The sequence below is a fragment of the Oncorhynchus keta genome, chromosome 21, assembly GCF_023373465.1.
Source record: "Oncorhynchus keta strain PuntledgeMale-10-30-2019 chromosome 21, Oket_V2, whole genome shotgun sequence".
Taxonomy (NCBI): Eukaryota; Metazoa; Chordata; class Actinopteri; order Salmoniformes; family Salmonidae; genus Oncorhynchus; species Oncorhynchus keta.
Genome location: NC_068441.1, coordinates 12,762,132 through 12,781,577, shown reverse-complemented (window position 1 = coordinate 12,781,577; position 19,446 = coordinate 12,762,132). Strand labels below are relative to the sequence as shown.

The 19,446-nt window shown below is 42.8% G+C and overlaps 1 protein-coding gene across 3 annotated transcripts; it reads left to right on the top strand.

Moving 5' to 3' along the window:
* Positions 1 to 2,492: 2,492 nt before the first annotated feature.
* On the top strand, positions 2,493 to 19,439 carry LOC118400153 (scm-like with four MBT domains protein 1). 3 transcript variants are annotated; one of them, XM_035796698.2, is made up of 22 exons: positions 2,498 to 2,594; positions 2,939 to 3,004; positions 5,156 to 5,213; positions 5,308 to 5,402; positions 5,501 to 5,744; positions 5,896 to 5,984; positions 6,176 to 6,422; positions 12,840 to 12,937; positions 13,033 to 13,134; positions 13,529 to 13,691; positions 13,800 to 13,882; positions 13,990 to 14,134; positions 14,288 to 14,401; positions 14,561 to 14,603; positions 14,721 to 14,788; positions 14,894 to 15,033; positions 15,242 to 15,351; positions 15,501 to 15,676; positions 16,069 to 16,247; positions 16,320 to 16,541; positions 18,170 to 18,298; positions 18,424 to 19,439. In XM_035796698.2, the coding sequence occupies exons 3-22, from the start codon at positions 5,189 to 5,191 to the stop codon at positions 18,562 to 18,564; spliced, it is 2,613 nt and encodes an 870-aa protein (XP_035652591.1). In that variant the 5' UTR covers positions 2,498 to 2,594; positions 2,939 to 3,004; positions 5,156 to 5,188; the 3' UTR covers positions 18,565 to 19,439. The 3 variants fall into 3 exon arrangements, with proteins under 3 accessions (XP_035652592.1, XP_035652590.1, XP_035652591.1); XM_035796699.1 differs by lacking the exon at positions 2,939 to 3,004 and having other exon boundaries at positions 2,493 to 2,594; positions 14,008 to 14,134; XM_035796697.1 differs by lacking the exon at positions 2,939 to 3,004 and having other exon boundaries at positions 2,493 to 2,594.
* The last annotated feature ends 7 nt before the right edge of the window (positions 19,440 to 19,446 follow it).

Genomic DNA, 19,446 nt, shown 5'->3' with positions numbered 1-19,446 from the left:
AGCTATTAGTTGATTTCAGTAGCGCGTCCCCATCTAATAGATCAGCTTTTGTCAAAGCCGAAATAAGTATGACATCCGGGCATTTAAAGTTCAACGTATTTTGGGGGACAATCATTTCCTCTTCCGGGCCAGATTGTCATCATATTGTACAATTTTTGTCTCCCCTTTTCGTAGGGCTAGATTAGAAGGAGTAGGCTGCAATTTCTTCAGCGGAGTAGGCTACTAATTTGTGTCATATTAAAAATGATGTTGGTTATGTCTCCAGTCATATAAAGTGTAATAGAATTGCATGAACTATGTTTATAAAAGGTAACATTTTCCCTGTGCAAAAACAGAAAAAATGTCTCTGATTAGGCCTACCCTGTCACTATGCACTCAGGCATGCAGTGTTCAGAACTGTCTGTTTAGCTTACAGTGATTTGAGTTGTATTATTAGCCTAAATTATGACTATGCAATCTATTCATCACATTAGGAAAAGTAGCCTATCTTACATTAGTCTGCAAATTTGATGATAGATGCATGCAATCCATTATTATGAAGGTGCAATTTTATGGTAGAAAAATAGCTTCCTCAAACTTGAAACTCATGGACATTGACATTTGAAGTCGGCCTTGTTCTGACTTGATAGCGTGTTTTATGCATCTATTTCACGTTGAACTGTATATGTGCCGTTCCACAAGTAAATTAGTCAGTTTATGAGGTTGATTAGTGGTGGACATGGTATATGCTGTTCCACAGACCTTTAAACCTAATATTTCAGTGATGATACATTTTGTTTATTTTTGCTGTTCTCCAAATAACATTTTTTTTGCATTTTAAATTGTGAATAAAGGCAGTAAATGAGCTTCAACTTCCAAAAAAAATCCACCACCACCCCCCCCACGCCACTTTGCCATACCCTAGGTTTGGCTGAACTGACACCACTGCTGTGGTAGGTGGGAAGGTGCAAGTGACCTGAATGTCTTGTATGGTATTTATATTGTTTTGGCTTTTGAATAGAATTTACATGTTGATTCTTCTTCTTAATGTTAATTTCAAAGTCCACTATATTGATGCATTTAGCTGTTAAAATTCTATTTTTTTCTTCCAGCGGAGACCCCCAGAATCCCCTGCTAGGTTTCCTCCTCTGGCTTTGGGCTAAGCCCCCAATGTCATCAAATCGTTGTAACGCCCCTGCATTTGACTGTAGGTTACAATAGGTTGACTACCCTGCCATCTAGCGGTCAGGTTCTACAATTACTATGAATCTCATTGTCTGAGCCTCGGAGGCCGACGACATTCCTGCAGTGCGCACGGCAACTGTCCTCTGAGTCCGCTCCCTCCCTCTCTGCCTGGCATCACATAAACTCACTGCACTAACCAACAATGGTTGAAAAGTTGCATCATTGGGACATCTGCCAAGCTTTAAGAAGGCTCATAAAAGCATGTATAAATTAAGATTATCTCATGTTATGGCTGCATATTATTCTATCCCTAGCAACTCGGACACCATTGGCATTTGAGGTTTATATTAGAAATATAAATCCACATCCTTTTCCCCCCTCCAAAATAAAACCACATAGGCCCCTGTCATGTCTCAAAATGGCACTAGACCTATTTCCCCTTTGATTTATTGATGGTTATCATATCTGCGGCTACTTCTTTTTGGCAAAAAATATTTAAGAAAGATCAAATCGAGTTTGTAAAATTGGAAAGAAATAGGCTAATAAACTGTTGTTTCAATGTTCAAGCCATTCGTACATGTTCATTCTAGCGAATGGATTATTGTTATGCTACATTTATTGAATTGTAGTTATGCCATTTCCATTCTCAACGACTGTGGGACAGCTCAGACATTTTTTTGTTACCAAATGGATTGGTCTTTGTGGGGATTAAGCTTTAGCCTATAGAGTCAACAGCCTGGTGGGAACCTGCTTTAAACAAACGGGTCTCTTTATAACGATTTTCAAATCTAGAACACATTGGGTTCGCCATGAAAGCATATTTCTAAAAAACTCAACACCCAAACATTTCATAAACACCTTATCACGGCCCAGCCCCCCCAAAAAAAAAGCTGGGGGCGGGGGGGATAATTAATGTGACGAACAATGGAGCAAAATTAAGCAACATCGAGTTATTTTATGCGGTTTCAGTCAAAAGTCGATATCACCTTGACAGTTTTGTGGAGAAAGAAATGCCATTCAACGAAAGTGGCTCGATTATATAGGCCAATGCAATCCATATTCTAGTTCAACGATTAACAAAGTGTTGAATCCATAAGGGAATTTGCCAAACGTAGGCAAAAGGTTCTTTCTCAATCAACGTTAAAGAAGATTAACATTATTAACATTATTAAACAAGGTTAAACAAAACATTGTTTTCTGTTTCTTTGCATCTGTTAATTCTGGTTTTTGGATATTAGATTTTTATTGTGTTTGAAGGTGGAAGTCATATTTTTATTCTCAACGCCGACAATATCAACTACTCTGGTTTAGAACGTAGATATAGGCGGCAGAACATGCGCAGTGGCAGTTTGTGCCATATTGGAATGAGGTCGTGAACGACTAGGCGGAAAGAGACGGCATCTAAAACCGACTTGAAAAACTATTTACTGGTAAGAATCAGATTTTGTGACCAAATACTCACATACAATATTTTGTTTATTAAGATCTTAATATGATATAATGTAATTTGGTGCTGTCTGCGTCTTTTTTCCCGTCTCTGAAAAAGATGACTCTGGCTCGGTCGAGTGCAAGCGCCCGTATTGCTTAGTACAGCCTATCGCTCAAGCCATGACGTTTCAGTAACTTGACTTGGTCACAGGCGTTTTTAGCATGTGCCGAATCAGCCGCATTCTACTGCGGTGCCGTTGGCTTCTGAACTGACCTATATGGCATAAACACTAGAGAGGCTATGAAATACATGTTCTTTATTGCATTCGGTGTTATTCTCTTTTAGTGCACGGTTCCAGTGTGAAAGTTGGATCATCGGCGCTCGTGCGTTCAAATTAATATCCATATTGCGGTAAGCAACCTTCTATCGGAATTCCCACAAATGTTGTTAATGTACTTAATCCATTTATTTCGTTGGATATCGCTCCTATATAATAACGGTTGCACAAGCTTGATGGACGTCTGCGGATGTATTTTATTTTACAAATAGCCTTGCCATTTTTATTTTTTATTTTGTTTTAAATTAAATTGGAGTTGATTGAATATGCCTAACAGATCAGGCCTAAATTATGCTATACACATTGATATTTCCACGTAGGCTACTCTAAGCACTAAACTGCCCATTTCTTTCCAGGTCCAACTTCCCAGTTATGCAACTTGAGTGATCGCGGCAACATTTTTTCAAATGACCTGCGGCATTAATAAACTGCAACATTGTTTATTCCACTTGCCAATGAAATAGCAATGCGAAGTGGTTTTTTTTGGGCAAAACGTTTATATTTACTTCTGCCATTGGTTAATTAAGTTGGAGCTATTTATGGTCAGGCTCTCCTATGGCCATTTACACGAAAAATCCAGTTCAAAGAACAGTTTCAACACTGCGACAACACTGTAACAACACTGTGACAACAACAACAGTGGGACAACAACACTGCCCTCTGACGTGCAAGGGGCTCACGAACACCCCACTAACATTAGGCCCCTACTTGACATTGGCAACATGCAACCCTGAAATAATACAATCTCTCAAAGAAAAAGTAGCCTATGTGAAGGCAAATTGCTGACAGAAAGGATTCGTAAACAAATAGGCTACTATTATTGTAATTGTGTTACACTTGATGAAAATACTCCCAAGTCTAACTTTATTCTTGACATAAACCCTTGTCATCAAGACTTCACTTTCATTTAAAGTACATTTCTCAAACCCTTGTGTGTTCAATCAATGCATTTATTTTGCTTGCATTTCCTGCCCAGTGATCACCCAGTGACTAAGAGGACTTGATTCAGTCAGCTGCATGTTAAAAATATGTTTGTTTTTGTGTATGCATTCTAGTTTCTCTTTCAGGGCGAGTCAGTGTATTTCTGCTGGGTCTATCTATTGGTGGAGAGAGTCAGACTGACAGCGAGCCTGGTGGTGTGTGTGGATACTGGGCAGGCCTCTTTCAAACCATAGGGGAAGTTGTTAGTCATCCCGTTCACTTTGGTGATGAACTGAGAGTTTGTTTAACTGAATTAGCTGTGAATTCCCAGAAATATCAGCATAATAAAATAATATTTTATCAACCCCCTCATCCTTCCCTTCTCAGCTCCATTCTAACTTGTCTATATCATATTACAATAAACTTGCTGACATTTTCCATCTTTATCAACAACTGTTAGAATTCTTTTTTTTGTGATCATCGGGTATATTAGAATACACCTCAACAGTGAGGCTTGGCTGTTTGCAAATGGCTAAATGGCTCTGCTGCTCTTTTTATCCTCCCTAGTGTGAGACGTCAGTATGACCTCCAGCACAATGAGGCCCTTTACACTGCCTGTGTGTGTCCGAAAATTCAGTCGGGCTTGGTTGGATAGCTCTGTGTGTGTACTCTGAGGGCGGCAGGGTCGTGGGTGAAAGGATGGGCTGATCCTGGGTCGCGGTGTCCGTGCGGTGGTCAGAAGGATCCTGTCTGATGGCTGTCTCTACTTTAATAGAGACATCAGACTTGACAAAGACGGGCCTGACAGCCCTGCTGAATGGAGCAGCAGTGAACGAGCAGCTATCTTCTACATCCTATACACAAACCTCTCAGCTATTGTCATTTCCAATGCTCGCTCATGCCCGGTATATAAATGCCATTTCTCTTTTGTGTTCAATTCTTTAATATGCTTTGTTGTCACAGACTGGCTATAAGCCTACAGCTCAACTTTGGTTCAAAGTTATCGTGTCTTTAAGAGGCCTCACTCATGCTTTTAGAAACTTAGCTAGAAGGCTCATTTGTATTTTCAAAACCCTTACCTAAATGTTCTCAGTTTCACTTCTCTCACACACACTAACTAAACTTTGTTTATGCTTTTGTTTGGCAATCCACATCAACTTTCACAAAAATAAATGTAATCACTGGACAAATTACCTCTCTTTCACCAGCTGTACCACTTTTACCAACCACCTAATATTCTTACTTGCTCTCCTGATTTTGGCTGTCAAACACAAATAATAATCCAGCTCTCCTTTCTTCCCCAGAGCTTCTAGACTTGGCCTGTGGGAGGAGCTAACATGAGTCACGAGTCATTGGAGTCTGGTGAGTAATTACATGGACCTCCAGCTTTGTTACTGGTGACGAGGGCTTTCTAACGTAACAAAATGAACTGAACTGGTGTATGTGTGTGTTGCAGATGAGGACTCAAGTCAGCACGTGTCTGACTTTAACTGGGATGAATATCTGGAGGAAAACGGGACCTTGTCTGTGCCCCACCATGCCTTCAAACACGTAAGTACTGAGACTGCTCACAATCCTCTCATAACCACACAATACTCACACACTCTTGATCCCAAATCCACCTTGCAAGATATTTAAACATCCCCCAGGTGGACCAGGGCTTGCAGACAGGGCTGACTCCAGGTATGAAGCTGGAGGTGTGTGTGCGTTCAGAGCCTGACCAACCCTACTGGGTGGCCACCATCATCACCACCTGTGGCCAGCTGCTCCTCCTGCGCTACGAGGGTTACCACGATGACCGCCGTGCTGACTTCTGGTGTGACATCATGACGGCGGACCTCCACCCCCTGGGCTGGAGCCGGCAGCAGGGCAAGCCCATGAGACCCTCCGAGGGTAAGAGAACTAGGGCTGGGGATGAAACTCAGTTGGACGGGTGTTGTTTTACAAGGGTTATTACAGTAAAATCTAAAATGATGTTTTCTAAAAACATTTCTGAGGTTTCTTTCCATATTCTGTAATCGTGCCTCTCCATCGCCCTCCTCAGGTGTGAGAGAGAAGCAGCCAGACTGGGAGGGCATCCTGGAGAAAGCCCTGGCTGAGAAGTGCAGTGCACCTGCCAACCTGCTGGAAGGGGTAAGGGGGTGCTCAGTTATAAACTGGAACAACTGGGAATGTATGACAGATAGGCAAGGGTTTTGAACTGTGTGTGTGTGTGTGTGTGTGTGTGTGTGTGTGTGTGTGTGTGTGTGTGTGTGTGTGTGTGTGTGTGTGTGTGTGTGTGTGTGTGTGTGTGTGTGTGTGTGTGTGTGTGTGTGTTGCCTCAGCGTCGTAAGGACCCAGTGGACCTGATGTCTCCAGGCTGCAGTGTGGAGCTGCAGGACAGTTTTGACCCTGGGGTGGCGTGGGGCGCTGAGGTGGAGGAGAATGTGGGTGGCAGGCTGAGACTACGCCTAGCAGGCACAGAGGGGCTCCCTGAAACACACTCCACCCTCTGGCTCTACTACCTGCACCCCCGCCTCCACCCACCTGGCTGGGCCAAGGAGCATGGCTGCACCCTCAGGCCTCCTTTAGGTAAGCTGATCCTCTTTTCAAAAAGACCTTGGGGAAATTCAGTTTGAACCTTTTCACGTGTGTTCCACAAATCTCTAACGGTCGCCCCAGCGTTTCTTTTATATGTGTGAAGTCAGAATGCACTCACTGTTCCAAAATGGGATTGTTACACAACAGGACAGTGAACCCACACTGTCCTCAAACCAAGGCACACTGCCTGCTATTTATCTATAGGCTATGTTTTAACTTGTCAATTTCAAGTTATTTTCAAACAAGTTTTATTTTCTATCAACAGTTTCAATTGAGGTGTGTTCCGCCTCCTTGTTAATTCACATAAGAAGTAGCCCATTTCACTGTTGTGGACAATTTTATATTTGAGGCTTTATTGAGCTGGACAAACTTCTCTCTTCGAGGAGATCCCAAACACTTCCCAAGTGTCTCCCCAGATCAAATATGAAGACATTTGCATATCTCTAGTCAGAGCACAAACTTTTTTTCCCCTGGCATGTTATCCAGCTGGCGCCCACATCGCCTTAATATTAGTTTTCCTTACTAATAAAAACTTTGGACGTGTGCGTTCCTATCAAAGTAAGTGCCTTATTACGTTATCATTATAGTTTCTTTATTGTGATGTCATTTCTACTGTAGCACACCGTACATACAGTTGGAAGTTTACATAGTCGTGACAAAGTTTTGGAAATGACACAAATATACATTTTCACAAAGTCTGCTGCCTCAGTTTGTATGATTGCAATTTGCATGTACTCCAGAATGTTATGAAGAGTGATCACATGAATTGAAATTAATTGAAAGTCCCTCTTTGCCATGCAAATGAACTGAATCCCAAAAAACATTTCTACTGCATTTCAGCCCTGCCACAAATGGACCAGCTGACATCATGTCAGTGATTCTCTCGTTAACACAGGTATGAGTGTTGACGAGGACCAGGCTGGAGATCACTCTGTCATGCTGATTGAGTTTGAATAAGAGACTAGAATCTTCAAAGGAGGGTGGTGCTTGGAATCATTGTTATTCCTCTGTCAACCATGGTTACCATGAGGTAACCAGAGGCAGGTGGACAAACAATAACACATGTGCCGTCATCATTGCTTTGCACAAAAAAGGGCTTCACAGGCAAGGATATTGCTGCCAGTAAGATTGCATCTAAATCAACCATTTATCGGATCATCAAGAACTTCAAGGAGAGTGGTTCAATTGTTGTGAAGAAGGCTTCAGGGCGCCCAAGAAAGTCCAGCAAGCGCCAGGACCGTCTCCTAAAGTTGATTCAGCTGCTGGATCGGGGCACCACCAGTACAGAGCTTGCTCAGGAATGGCAGCAGGCAGGTGTGAGTGAGTGAGGCGAAAACCTTTTTGGAGGATGGCCTGGTGTCAAGAAGGGCAGCAAAGAAGCCACTTCTCTCCAGGAAAAACATCAGGGACAGACTGATATTCTGCAAAAGGTACAGGGATTGGATTGCTGAGGACTGGGGTAAAGTCATTTTCTCTGATGAATCCCCTTTCCGATTGTTTGGGGCATCCGGAAAAAAGCTTGTCCGGAGAAGACGAAGTGAGCGCTACCATCAGTCCTGTGTCGTGCCAACAGTAAAGCATCCTGAGACCATTCATGTGTGGGATTGCTTCTCAGCCAAGGGAATGGGCTCACTCACAATTTTGCCTAACAACACAGCCATGAATAAAGAATGGTACCAACACATCCTCCGAGAGCAACTTCTCCCAACCATCCAGGAACAGTTTGGTGATGAACAATGCCTTTTCCAGCATGATGGAGCACCTTGCCATAAGGCAAAAGTGATAACTAAGTGGCTCGGGGAACAAAACTTCAATATTTTGGGTCCATGGCCACTGAACTCCCCAGACCTTAATCCCATTGAGAACTTGTGGTCAATCCTCAAGAGGCAGGTGGACAAACAATAACCCACAAATTCTGACAAACTCCAAGCATTGACTCTGCAAGAATGGACTGCCAATCAGGCAGGATGCCAGGGTGAATTGCAGAGGTCTTGAAAAAGAAGGGTCAACATTGCAAATATTGACTCTTTGCATCAACTTCATGTAATTGTCAATAAAAGCCTTTGACACTTATGAAATTCTTGTAATTATACTTCAGTATTCCATAGTAACGTCTGACAAAATATCTAAAGACACTGAAGCAGCAAACTTTGTGAAAATTAATATTTGTGTCATTCTCAAAACTTTTGGCCACGACTGTACACCTTAGCCAAATGCATTTAAACTAAGTTTTTCACAATTCCTGACATTTAATCCTAATAAAAATTCCCTTTCTTAGGTCAGTAAGGATCACCACTTTATTTTAAGAATGTGAAATGTCAGAATAATAGTAGAGAGAGAGTGCTTTATTTCATCACATTCCCAGTGGGTCAGAAGATTACATACTCAATTAGTATTTGGTAGCATTGCCTTTAAATTGTTTAACTTGGGTCAAATGTTTTGGGTAGCCTTCCACAAACCACTATAAGTTGGGTGAATTTTGGCCCATTCCTCCTGACAGAGCTGGTGTAACTGAGTCAGGTTTGTAGGCCTCCTTGCTCGTACATGCTTTTTCAGTTCTGCCCACAACTTTTCAATAGGATTGAGGTCAGGACTTTGTGATGGCCACTCCAATACATTGACTTTGTTGTCCTTAAGCCATTTTGCCACAACTTTGGAAGTATGCTTGGGGTCTTTGGCTGTTTGGAAGAACCATTTGCGACCAAGCTTTAACTTCCTGACTGATATCTTGAGATGTTGCTTCAATATATCCACAGAATTTTCCTACCTCATGATGCCATCTATTTTGTGAAGTGCACCAGTCCCTCCTTCAGCAAAGCACCCCCACAACATGATGCTGCCACCCCTGTGCTTCACGGTTGGGATGGTGTTCTTCAGCTCACAAACCTCCCCCTTTTTGCTCCAAACATAACGATGGTCATTATGGCCATATTTTTGTTTCATCAGACCAGAGGACATTTCTCCAAAAAGTACGATCTTTGTCCCCATGTGCAGTTGCAAACCGTAGTCTGGCTTTATAGCGGTTTTTGAGAAGTGGCTTCTTCCTTGCTGAGCGGCCTTTCAGGTCATGTCGATATAGGAATCGTTTTACTGTTGATATAGATACTTTTGTACCTGTTTCCTCCAGTATCTACACAAGGTCCTTTGCTGTTGTTCTGGGATTGATTTGCACTTTTTGCAAAGTATCTCTTGGAGACAGAACGTGTCTCCTTCCTGAGCGGTATGATGGCTACGTGGTCCCATGTTGTTTATACTTGCATATTATTGTTTGTACAGATGAACGTGGTTCCTTCAGGCATTTGGAAATTGGTCCCAAGGATGAACCAGACTTGTGGAGGTCTCCAATTCTTTTTCTGAGGCCTTGGCTGATTTCTTTTTGATTCAAATGATGTCAATTAGCCTATCAGAAGCTTCTAAAGCCATGACATAATTTTCTGGAAATTTCCAAGCTGTTTAAAGGCACAGTCAACTTAGTGTATATAAACTTCCAATCCACTATAATTGTGATACAGTGAATTATAAGTTAAGTAAATCTGTCTGTTAACAATTGTCGGAAAAAGTACTTGTGTCATGCACAAAGTAGATGTCCTAACCGACTTGCCAAAACTATAGTTTGTTCACAAGAATTTTGTGGAGTGGTGGATAAACGAGTTTTAATGACTCCATCCTAAGTGTATGCAAACTTCGACTTCAACTGTATGTATGGAGCATAATATATTTACTGTTTTATTCACATTTTCAAGTACTTTTGACAAATCATGCATTCCGATTCTTGCATAGATTATAATGGACACATACACTATATTTATAAAATCATATGGACACCCCTTCAAGTAAGTGTATTTGGCTATTGCAAACACACCCGTTGCTGACAGATGTCCCAAATCGAGCATATAGCCATGCAATCTCCGTACACAAACATTGGCAGTAGAATGACCTTCCTAAAGAGCTCATTGACATTCAACATGGCACCGTCATAAGATGCCACCTTTCTAACAAATCAATTTGTCAAATTGTTGCCCCGGTCAACTGTAAGTCCTGTTATTGTGAAGTGGAAACGTCTAGGAGCAACAACAACAGAGAACGGGACCACCGAGTGCTGAAGCGCGTAGTGCGAAAAAATAGTCTGTCGTTCGTCGGGAGCTTCATTAAATGGGTTTCCGTGGCCAAGCCTAAGCTCACCTTGCGTAATGCCAAGTGTTGGCTGGAGTGGTGTTAAGCTCGTAGCCATTGGCGTCTGGAGCAGTGGAAACGCATTCTCTGGAGTGATGAATCTCACTTCACCATCTGTCAGTCCGACGGATGAATCTGGGTTTGGCAGATGCCGAGAACGCTACCTGCCCTTAATGCATAGTGCCAACTGTAAAATGTGGAGGAGGAATAATGGAGGAGGAATAATGGTCTGGGGCAATTTTTCGTGGTTTGGGCTAGGCACCTTAGTTCCAGTGAAGGGAAGTCTTAACGCTACAGCATACAATGACATTCTAGACGATTCTGTGCTTCCAACTTTGTGGCAACAGTTTGAGGAAGGCCATTTCTTGTTTCAGAATGGCAATGCGAGGTCCATACAGAAATGGTTTATTGAGATGATAGGTGTGGAAGAACTTGACTGGCTGCACAGGGCCCTGACCTCAACCCCATCGAACACCTTTGGGATGAATTGGAACGCCGACTGCGAGCCAAGCCTAATTGCCCAACATCTGTGTTCGACCTCACTAATGCTCTTGTGGCTGAATGGAAGCAAGTCCCCGCAGCAATGTTCCAACATCTAGTGGAAAGCCTTCCCAGAAGAGTAGAGGCTGCAAAGGGGGGACCAATTCCATATTAATGCCCATGATTTTGGAATGAGATGTTTAATGAGCAGATGTCCGCTTACTTTTGGTCATGTAGTGTATGGCGTGTAAAATACTTTTTGGAAAGTTGTACAGATTATGATGAGTGAATGCCAGCTATGTGTGGCGCCATGTTTGTTGACATCATATAAAGCTTTCTGGTTGTCACGTAATTATCTGACCAAAGATGTTATAACAAAACAAGGTAGAGGGATGGTTCACTCAACTGACTTCGATTGTAACTAACTCCAGGTTGCTAGCTCAGACCCCCCTCCAGGGTTTTACCTTTTTAATTTAGCGTATAATCGTCTCCTGTTTTTGCCCCCCGAATATTGATAAATCCTGCATCATAATCTCCCACAAATTAAATTAACCCCCCCCCACACACACACAAACCATCTGTTGTCGAAATTCTTATGCAGGTGCACTCGAAGTCAATCATAAATGAATCATTGTTTATTTGTCAGCGTGCTGGAGGGGTTCCAACCAACTCAATGCACCATAGTACACATGTCAATCAGGAGCTCTGCAGACCCAGCAGTTGTCTTTTATATATGACTATACACAGACAAGTTATATTTACAAGATTTAGCATAATGAATTAATCATTACCATTTTGTTTCATTCATGTGACCAACCAATACTGTTTCATAACATGTGACAGACCCATACCTCACAAGGCTTCTCTCTAAACTGAGACCTTAACTGAGATATCTTTAGTTCGTTCTCAAAACAACATCTGGGCGTACTGCCAAATTGCAGCTACTGATAAATGAGGATTTGTACAGTCAGCCACTTGCATGAACACAGAAATTGGCTTATCGAACAGCACATGAATAGAACACACAAATGAGTTATAAGAAAAGCACAAACATTAAAATTCCCATTACACATCCTAAAATGGTTTTAACTAAATCTGGCAACCCTGTTTAGCTTTCACACTATGGCTAGGCAGGAGGCTTTTATTTGGTGGTGGTGATCTGTGAGTTGATAACATTTGATTTGCTATGTGATTTGTCAAACACTGTAAATGACTTGTCAAGTCATGTACTCCGGTTCTTGTAAACGCTGTAACAAGTACATCGAAGATTTGTAATATGCTGAAAAGTGGCCAAACAAAGTTATTGTTTTTTAGACAATGGACGCAGCCATCTTTGACTTTGACTTAGTTTATTTGTGTCTTATAGTGAGTGTCATTCTGGGATTAGGGAGTTTTCACTTGTCAAGCATAAACAAACATGGCTGCCATCATAAAGAATTTACCTGCTGTTAGCTTAGCTGACATGCATGTCTTTTCTAAACAATATTACATTTCTCCCTTGTGCTCACCAGAGATGTGGTACATTGCAAACAAGTCTAGCAGTTAGGTTGCTGTTTAGACATGTTGGTTGCATCCTGCGTTCTGTTGCTACTTGCTATTTGCGATGGTAAGCTGCAGGGACCACTCAACAATGATCACAAATATGTGATCTTATGCATCAAAGGGCTAAGATGCAAACATAATTTATGAATAAATCGGAGGTTGCGGTTTTTACTGTTTAACGTGATAATTTGTGTGTGTGTGTGCTTGTTTCAGCCCTGGTCGCCCTGCACACAGAAGAGAAGTGGGAGGAGGTCAGACAGAGGATGATTGATCAGCCTCATGATGAAGCCCTCTCTGAGGAGTTCTATAAGGTGATGGCACTACCAAGCATTATTTACTAACATTACAAGGCTCTGTGCAATATTAATATAATAAGCCATCACTGTGTGGTGTGTGCGTGCATCAGGACCGGCCTGTCATCGCTGCCCACTGCTTCACTGAGGGGATGAAACTGGAGGCCGTTGACCCTGCATCCCCATTCTGCATCAGTCCTGCCACCGTTACCAAGGTAACAACCTCTTTACTGTCCCCCTCTCACCTCAGGCTCCTGGATTTGTCTGAATGCGTCCTTCCCAGGCCAAAATGAATGACTGGGTTGGATGATGGCAGTACAGTGATGAAGGTACTCCACCCAACAGTTTCCACCATATCGTTGCTGCCTATTCAGTCCGCTCAGATCAGTGTTCACCTCAGGGCTAGGAGAGTAAAGATGAATCCTGACATAGTACCCATATAAACTCTGGGAGTCTATCCACTCCATGCGGAAGTGGGTAGTCAGTGAGATACAGTATGGTTGTGTTTGAGGCTAGCTTTGGGTGTGATATGGTCATGGAGGAAGGGTAGGGTAACCACTGCATAGAGCCAACATGAGTATGATATCATAACCTACCTCTTCTCTTCAGGTGTTCAGTGACCAGTACTTCCTGGTAAAGATAGACAATCTCTGTGGTGATGATTTGGTGTCAGAAGGCAGTGGGAAGTCCTTCCTGTGTCACAGGGACAGTCCTGGGATCTTTCCCGCCCAGTGGAGCCTGAAGAACGGTCTCCCGCTCAGCCCCCCTCCAGGTGGGGAAACACTAGTAACATTTACAGAACTACTTTTAAAACTGTGCTCAACTTTCTTTTTTAAACGTTAAGCTAATTGTATTGTGTTCTCTCTCTCCGGTTGTGTAGGGTACCAGGGGCAGGACTTTGACTGGGCAGACTACCTGAAACAGAGTGAGGCCGAGGCAGCACCACAACACTGTTTCCCCACAGTGAGTCATGCGCTGTCTGACAAACGGCCTCATAGAACAATGCATGTTATAACATGAGTGTATAGCATGGATGAACAGGGGCAATGAATAATCTCTCTCTCCTGAAGTCTCTCTGTCTGTCTCAGGAACAGTCTGATCACAGCTTTAAAGAGGCCATGAAACTGGAAGCGGTCAACCCACTCTCACCTGAGCACATTCATGTGGCATCAGTAATCAAGGTTAAAGGGCAACATATCTGGCTTGGCCTGGAAGGTGAGAACCCGTAGCTACACCTCATATCTGGGCCCTGCGTTTTTAAAGCTTAGTTTAAGACCATTTAAGTGTGAGCTTGTTCACAATGATGGTATTGATATTAGATCATTAATAAGTTGTGTGATTAAATCATTTGTGTCCCTGTGTGTCCAGGGCTGAAACAGGCTATGCCAGAGCTTATAGCTCATGTGGACTCGTTGGACATCTTTCCTGTCAGCTGGTGTGAGACCAACGGTTACCCTTTGCTGTACCCCATCAAGCCCGAAGGTGGGCGTCCCAAAATAGGATCCCTCTGTGTTCCTCTCTCTCTTCTGAAGGGGTGCCATGCCACAATATGCATGGAATTGTTAATATTGCAGTCACAATATTTGACAGTACTGTGTATAGTTACAGTAGTTTTCATGTTGATTATACATTGTCTTACAGTTGAGAAGCAGAGGAGGATTGCTGTGGTGCAGCCTGAGAAACAGTAAGTAGGCCTATGGGAAAGGACGGACTCTTATCATTGGCTGTTTGTCCACTTTTGATTGGTTAATATTCCAGTCCCGTGCACTTTGACCACTAACCTGTATCTTTGTCCCTAAAGCCGAGCTCCACCCAAATCCGCAACACCTGATGCACTCAAGCAGCAGATGACCAGCCAATCAGAGACTGGTGAGTGTTCTCTTTCTCATCTAGACATCCCAGACAAATACATTAGGATTGTTTCTGAGGTGAGGCACAGCTATTACATTGTGTGTGTGATGTTTTTTTGTACAGGACAGGGGAACGGGAAGTACTGCTGTCCTAAGATCTACTTCAACCACCGCTGCTTTTCTGGCCCCTACCTGAACAAGGGTCGCATCGCTGAGCTGCCCCAGTGTATCGGCCCTGGCAACTGTGTCCTGGTGCTCAAAGAGGTGAGGAGCACCCAAGTGGGATCGGAAAACCATACTACACAATATTATAACTATATTACAATATACTCAAAAGTAAACTACTCAATTCTTCTCGAAACCGGTTAGTAATAGAGCAGAATTGTACTATCCCTGAAGATCACTTCCCACTTTGAATAGTATCTATGCTAATCCGTTCACGTCTCTCTCCGTCTCCCTGTGACGTGTCCAGGTGTTGACTCTGCTGATCAACTCTGCCTATAAGCCCAGCCGGGTGCTCAGGGAGCTGCAGCTGGACCAGGAGAACCGCTGGCACGGCCATGGAGAGACGCTCAAAGCCAAGTGAGGAACGCATTCTCTGTCATTAACATCATTCCGTTTGTAACTTTTCTGCTCCTATTTGTGCTTGAGTTGATTTTATTAAAGTGTGTACTGGACCTGGCTAAGCAGTCCTAGCGTTGCAAACCTGAGGATCTATTTTTGTCCGGCAGGTACAAGGGAAAGAGTTACCGGGCTACGGTGGAGATAGTGCGTACAACAGACTGCGTGGCTGAGTTTTGTCGAAAGACCTGCATGAAGCTGGAGTGTTGCCCAAACCTGTTTGGACCTCGCATGGTTCTGGAGCGCTGCTCAGAGAACTGTTCTGTGCTCACCAAGACCAAATACAGTACGTGTCACCGGTGTTTGACTTGAACTGTAATAGGTGCCGGTACTCATTTTGGGTGCTTTTACTGTTTATATTTAGATGCAGGCACTCCACAATACTTTTGAGTTAATATTCTATAAGAGGGACATGAGCTCAAGCAGTAGAACATTTGACGTGCCGTACTCTGGTGAGCCCCTGCCCTAATCAATCACTCTAGATCTAATGCATATCTGTGAAAACAGGCATTAAAATAGCTGGTGTTATTGAGATCAAGCTGATATGCAGGGGGGGGATCTAAGGGAACCAGTGTCTGTTTTTATGTGTACTTAGATGAATAAACAATATTGATTGTAAAGTATTGGATTCATAATGCTCAGGAGGACAAAGATTGTAATATTGATTTTTTTCTACAGCTTATTACTATGGTAAGAAGAAGAGTAGGCGAGTGGGCCGCCCACCAGGAGGGCACTCTAACCTGGAAGGGGGGGTGAAGAGGAGAGGTAGGAGGAGGAAGAGGAGGAAGCAACTCTTCGTCCATAAGAAGAGACGCTCCTCAGCCTCACTGGACAACACACCTGCCGGTTCACCACAGGTAACACACACACACACACACCTCTATATATCCAGACATCTTTAAACTGAACCATCCCTTTCTCTAACCCAGGGGAGTGGAGAGGAGGAGGATCTGGATGATGAGGACTCTCTGAGTGACGATACTGGCTCTGAACTCCAGGATGATCAGGACGATTCAGAATATTCCATTGGGAAGTCACAGCCACCCACCCCGTCCCCTTCTCCTCCTGCAACGCCCAGGCCAACTCGAAAGCGCAGGAAACCTCACTCCCCATCCTACTCTGATGATGAGAACCACCCACCTTCACCAAAGGTAAACTACTGTGCCTTGACTTTGTTTGTTCACTGTTAATACAGTGGCTTGCTAAAGTATTCACCCCCCTAGGCATTTTTCCTATTTTATTTCCTTACTACCTGGAATTAAAATGACTTTTTGGGGGGTTTGTATCATTTGATTTACACAACATGCCTACCACTTTGAAGATGAAAAAAATAATAATTGTGAAACGAACAAGAAATTTAAAAAAAAAACTTCACCCCCCCCCAAAGTCAATACTTTCTAGAGCCACCTTTTGCAGCAATTACAGCTGCAAGTCTCTTGGGGTATGTCTCTATAAGTTTGGCACATCTAGCCACTGGGATTTTTGCCCATTATTTAAGGCAAAACTACACCAGCTCCAAGTTGGATGAATTCCACTGGTGTACAGCAATCTTTAAGTCAAACCACAGATTCTCATTTGGATTGAGGTCTGAGCTTTGACTAGGCCATTCCAAGATATTTAAATGTTTCCCCTTAAACCACTTGAGTGTTGCTTTAGCAGTATGCTTAGGGTCATTGTCCTGCTGGAAGGTGAACCTCCATCCCAGTCTCAAATCTCTGGAAGACTGAAACAGGTTTCCCTCAAGGATTTCCCTGTATTTAGCACCATCCATAATTCCTTCAATTCTGACCAGTTTCCCAGTCCCTGCCGATGGAAAAAGATCCCCACAGCATGATGCTGCCATGACCATCACTGTGGGGATGGTGTTCTCTCGGGGTGATGAGGTGTTGGGTTTGCGCCAGACAGTGTTTTCCTTGATGGCCACAAAGCACCATTTTAGTCTCATCTGGCCAGAGTACTTTCCATATGTTTCGGGCGTCTCCCACAAGCCTTTTGGCAAACACCAAACATGTTTGCTTATTCTTTTCTTTAAGCAATGGATTTTTTTCTGGCCACTCTTCCGTAAAGCCCAGCTCTGTGGAGTGTACAGCTTAAAGTGGTCCTATGGACAGATGCTCCAATCTCCGCTGTGGAGCTTTGCAGCTCCTTCTGGGTTATTTTTGGTATTTTATTTGCCTCTCTGATTAATGCCCTCCTTGCCTGGTCTTGTTAGTAATGGATTTAATGGTGCTCCGTGGGATGTTCAAAGTTTCTGATATTAAAAAAAAAAAAAAAACCTGATCTGTACTTCTCCACAACTTTGTCCCTGACCTGTTTGGAGAGCTCCTTGGTCTTCATGGTGCCACTTGCTTGGTGGTGCCACTTGCTTAGTGGGGTTGCAGACTCTGAGGCTTTTCAGAACAGGTGTATATATATATATATATACTCGGATCATGTGACACTTAGATTGCACACAGGTGGACTTTATTAACTAATTATGTGACTTCTGAAGGTAATTGGTTGCACCAGATCTTATTTAGGGGCTTCATAGTAAAGGGGGTGAATACATATGCACGCACCACTTTTCTGTTATTTTTTCACTATTTTGTGAAATCCAAATAGAAAAAACATTTAAATTACATGTTTTAATGCAACAAAATAGGAAAAACACCAAGGGGGGTGAACACTTTTGCAAGGCACTGTATATACAGTACGTTGTATTGTCCAGACTTTATTGTCCCTTTTCATGTTAAAAAAACATAATTAACTGCATCTTTGTGTCTTGCATGTTGTTTTGCAGCGCTCAAGAAGTGAGGCTCCCCAGAAGCTGTGTTTGGACACCAGTCCCCTAGAGTGGAGTGTGACTGATGTGGTGCGTTTCATCAGGACCACCGACTGTGCTCCTCTGGCTCGTATTTTCCTGGATCAGGTAATAATTACACACACAGACACACAAACACACGATAAGTATCTTTACTGTATAACTGTGTGTACACTGTGGCCTACATCCATGAATATTGTTGTCTTACCCCATGACCGTGCTTGTGTTTTCAGGAGATTGATGGACAGGCTCTGCTCCTTCTCAACCTGCCCACGGTGCAGGAGTGTATGGACCTGAAACTGGGACCAGCCATAAAGCTGTGTCACCATATCGAAAGGGTCAAACTGGCATTCTACCAGCAATTTGCTACGTAGCTGAGGGTTCTAAAATAAGAGAAACTTTACATAGTCAGTAACCTGAAATGATTCCATAACTGATCTACCACTGGACATCCTTTGCACTCTGCACCCAGGCCCAGCACAACAGCAGCAGCAGTCAGGCATGGATATCAGATGATTCAAGACTTGCATTGTTTCTTTGCAATATCTACTGTATGGTCAGAGAGGGGTTTACCCCGCTTTATTCTAGGCAAAGACATCTCACATGGATATTCATATTCAGGTTTGTCACCCACAGTCTCAAAATGACTCCTGGTTTCATTTGAGCAACATGCAAGCATGGACAATGCAAGGTTCTAAGCACAAAAGACAAATAAACCACTGTACTATATTGTGGTATGCAAAGTGTATCTAACAGGGTGTATTTGTGTATAGTGTACATATTTAAAAGTTATTCTAGTACAACAGGGTGATTAATGGTTATAGCTTGATTTTCTACAAAACATATTTGCTTTGAAAGTATTTGTGAAGGCCTTCATTCAAAACAGCCTTTTTGTTTACTCTGAAAATGATTTGAATCATATTGAAGACATTAGGGCCTGTGGTAAAAGCATTTAGGATTGAGGTGTTTTTGGAGCAGAAATCAGATACATTTTATAGTTTTACCTTTTTCCTACAACCCTCGGTAGATTACTGGGTATTGTGTGGTATTTTATTTTCGTTAGCCAACTAACTCTTTGCTGTGTTTTTAGTTTCTCTCGTTTACCCGGCTCTGCCAATGAGATCAAATATATTTCACAGGAGATACAATTGATTAATTTGACTGTATATGTTTGTGGAATATGATATTTAAGTGAATATGGAATAAAAGCCTGAATCTCTTCCCCATGAGATTCACGATCTTTCCTACACTTCCCA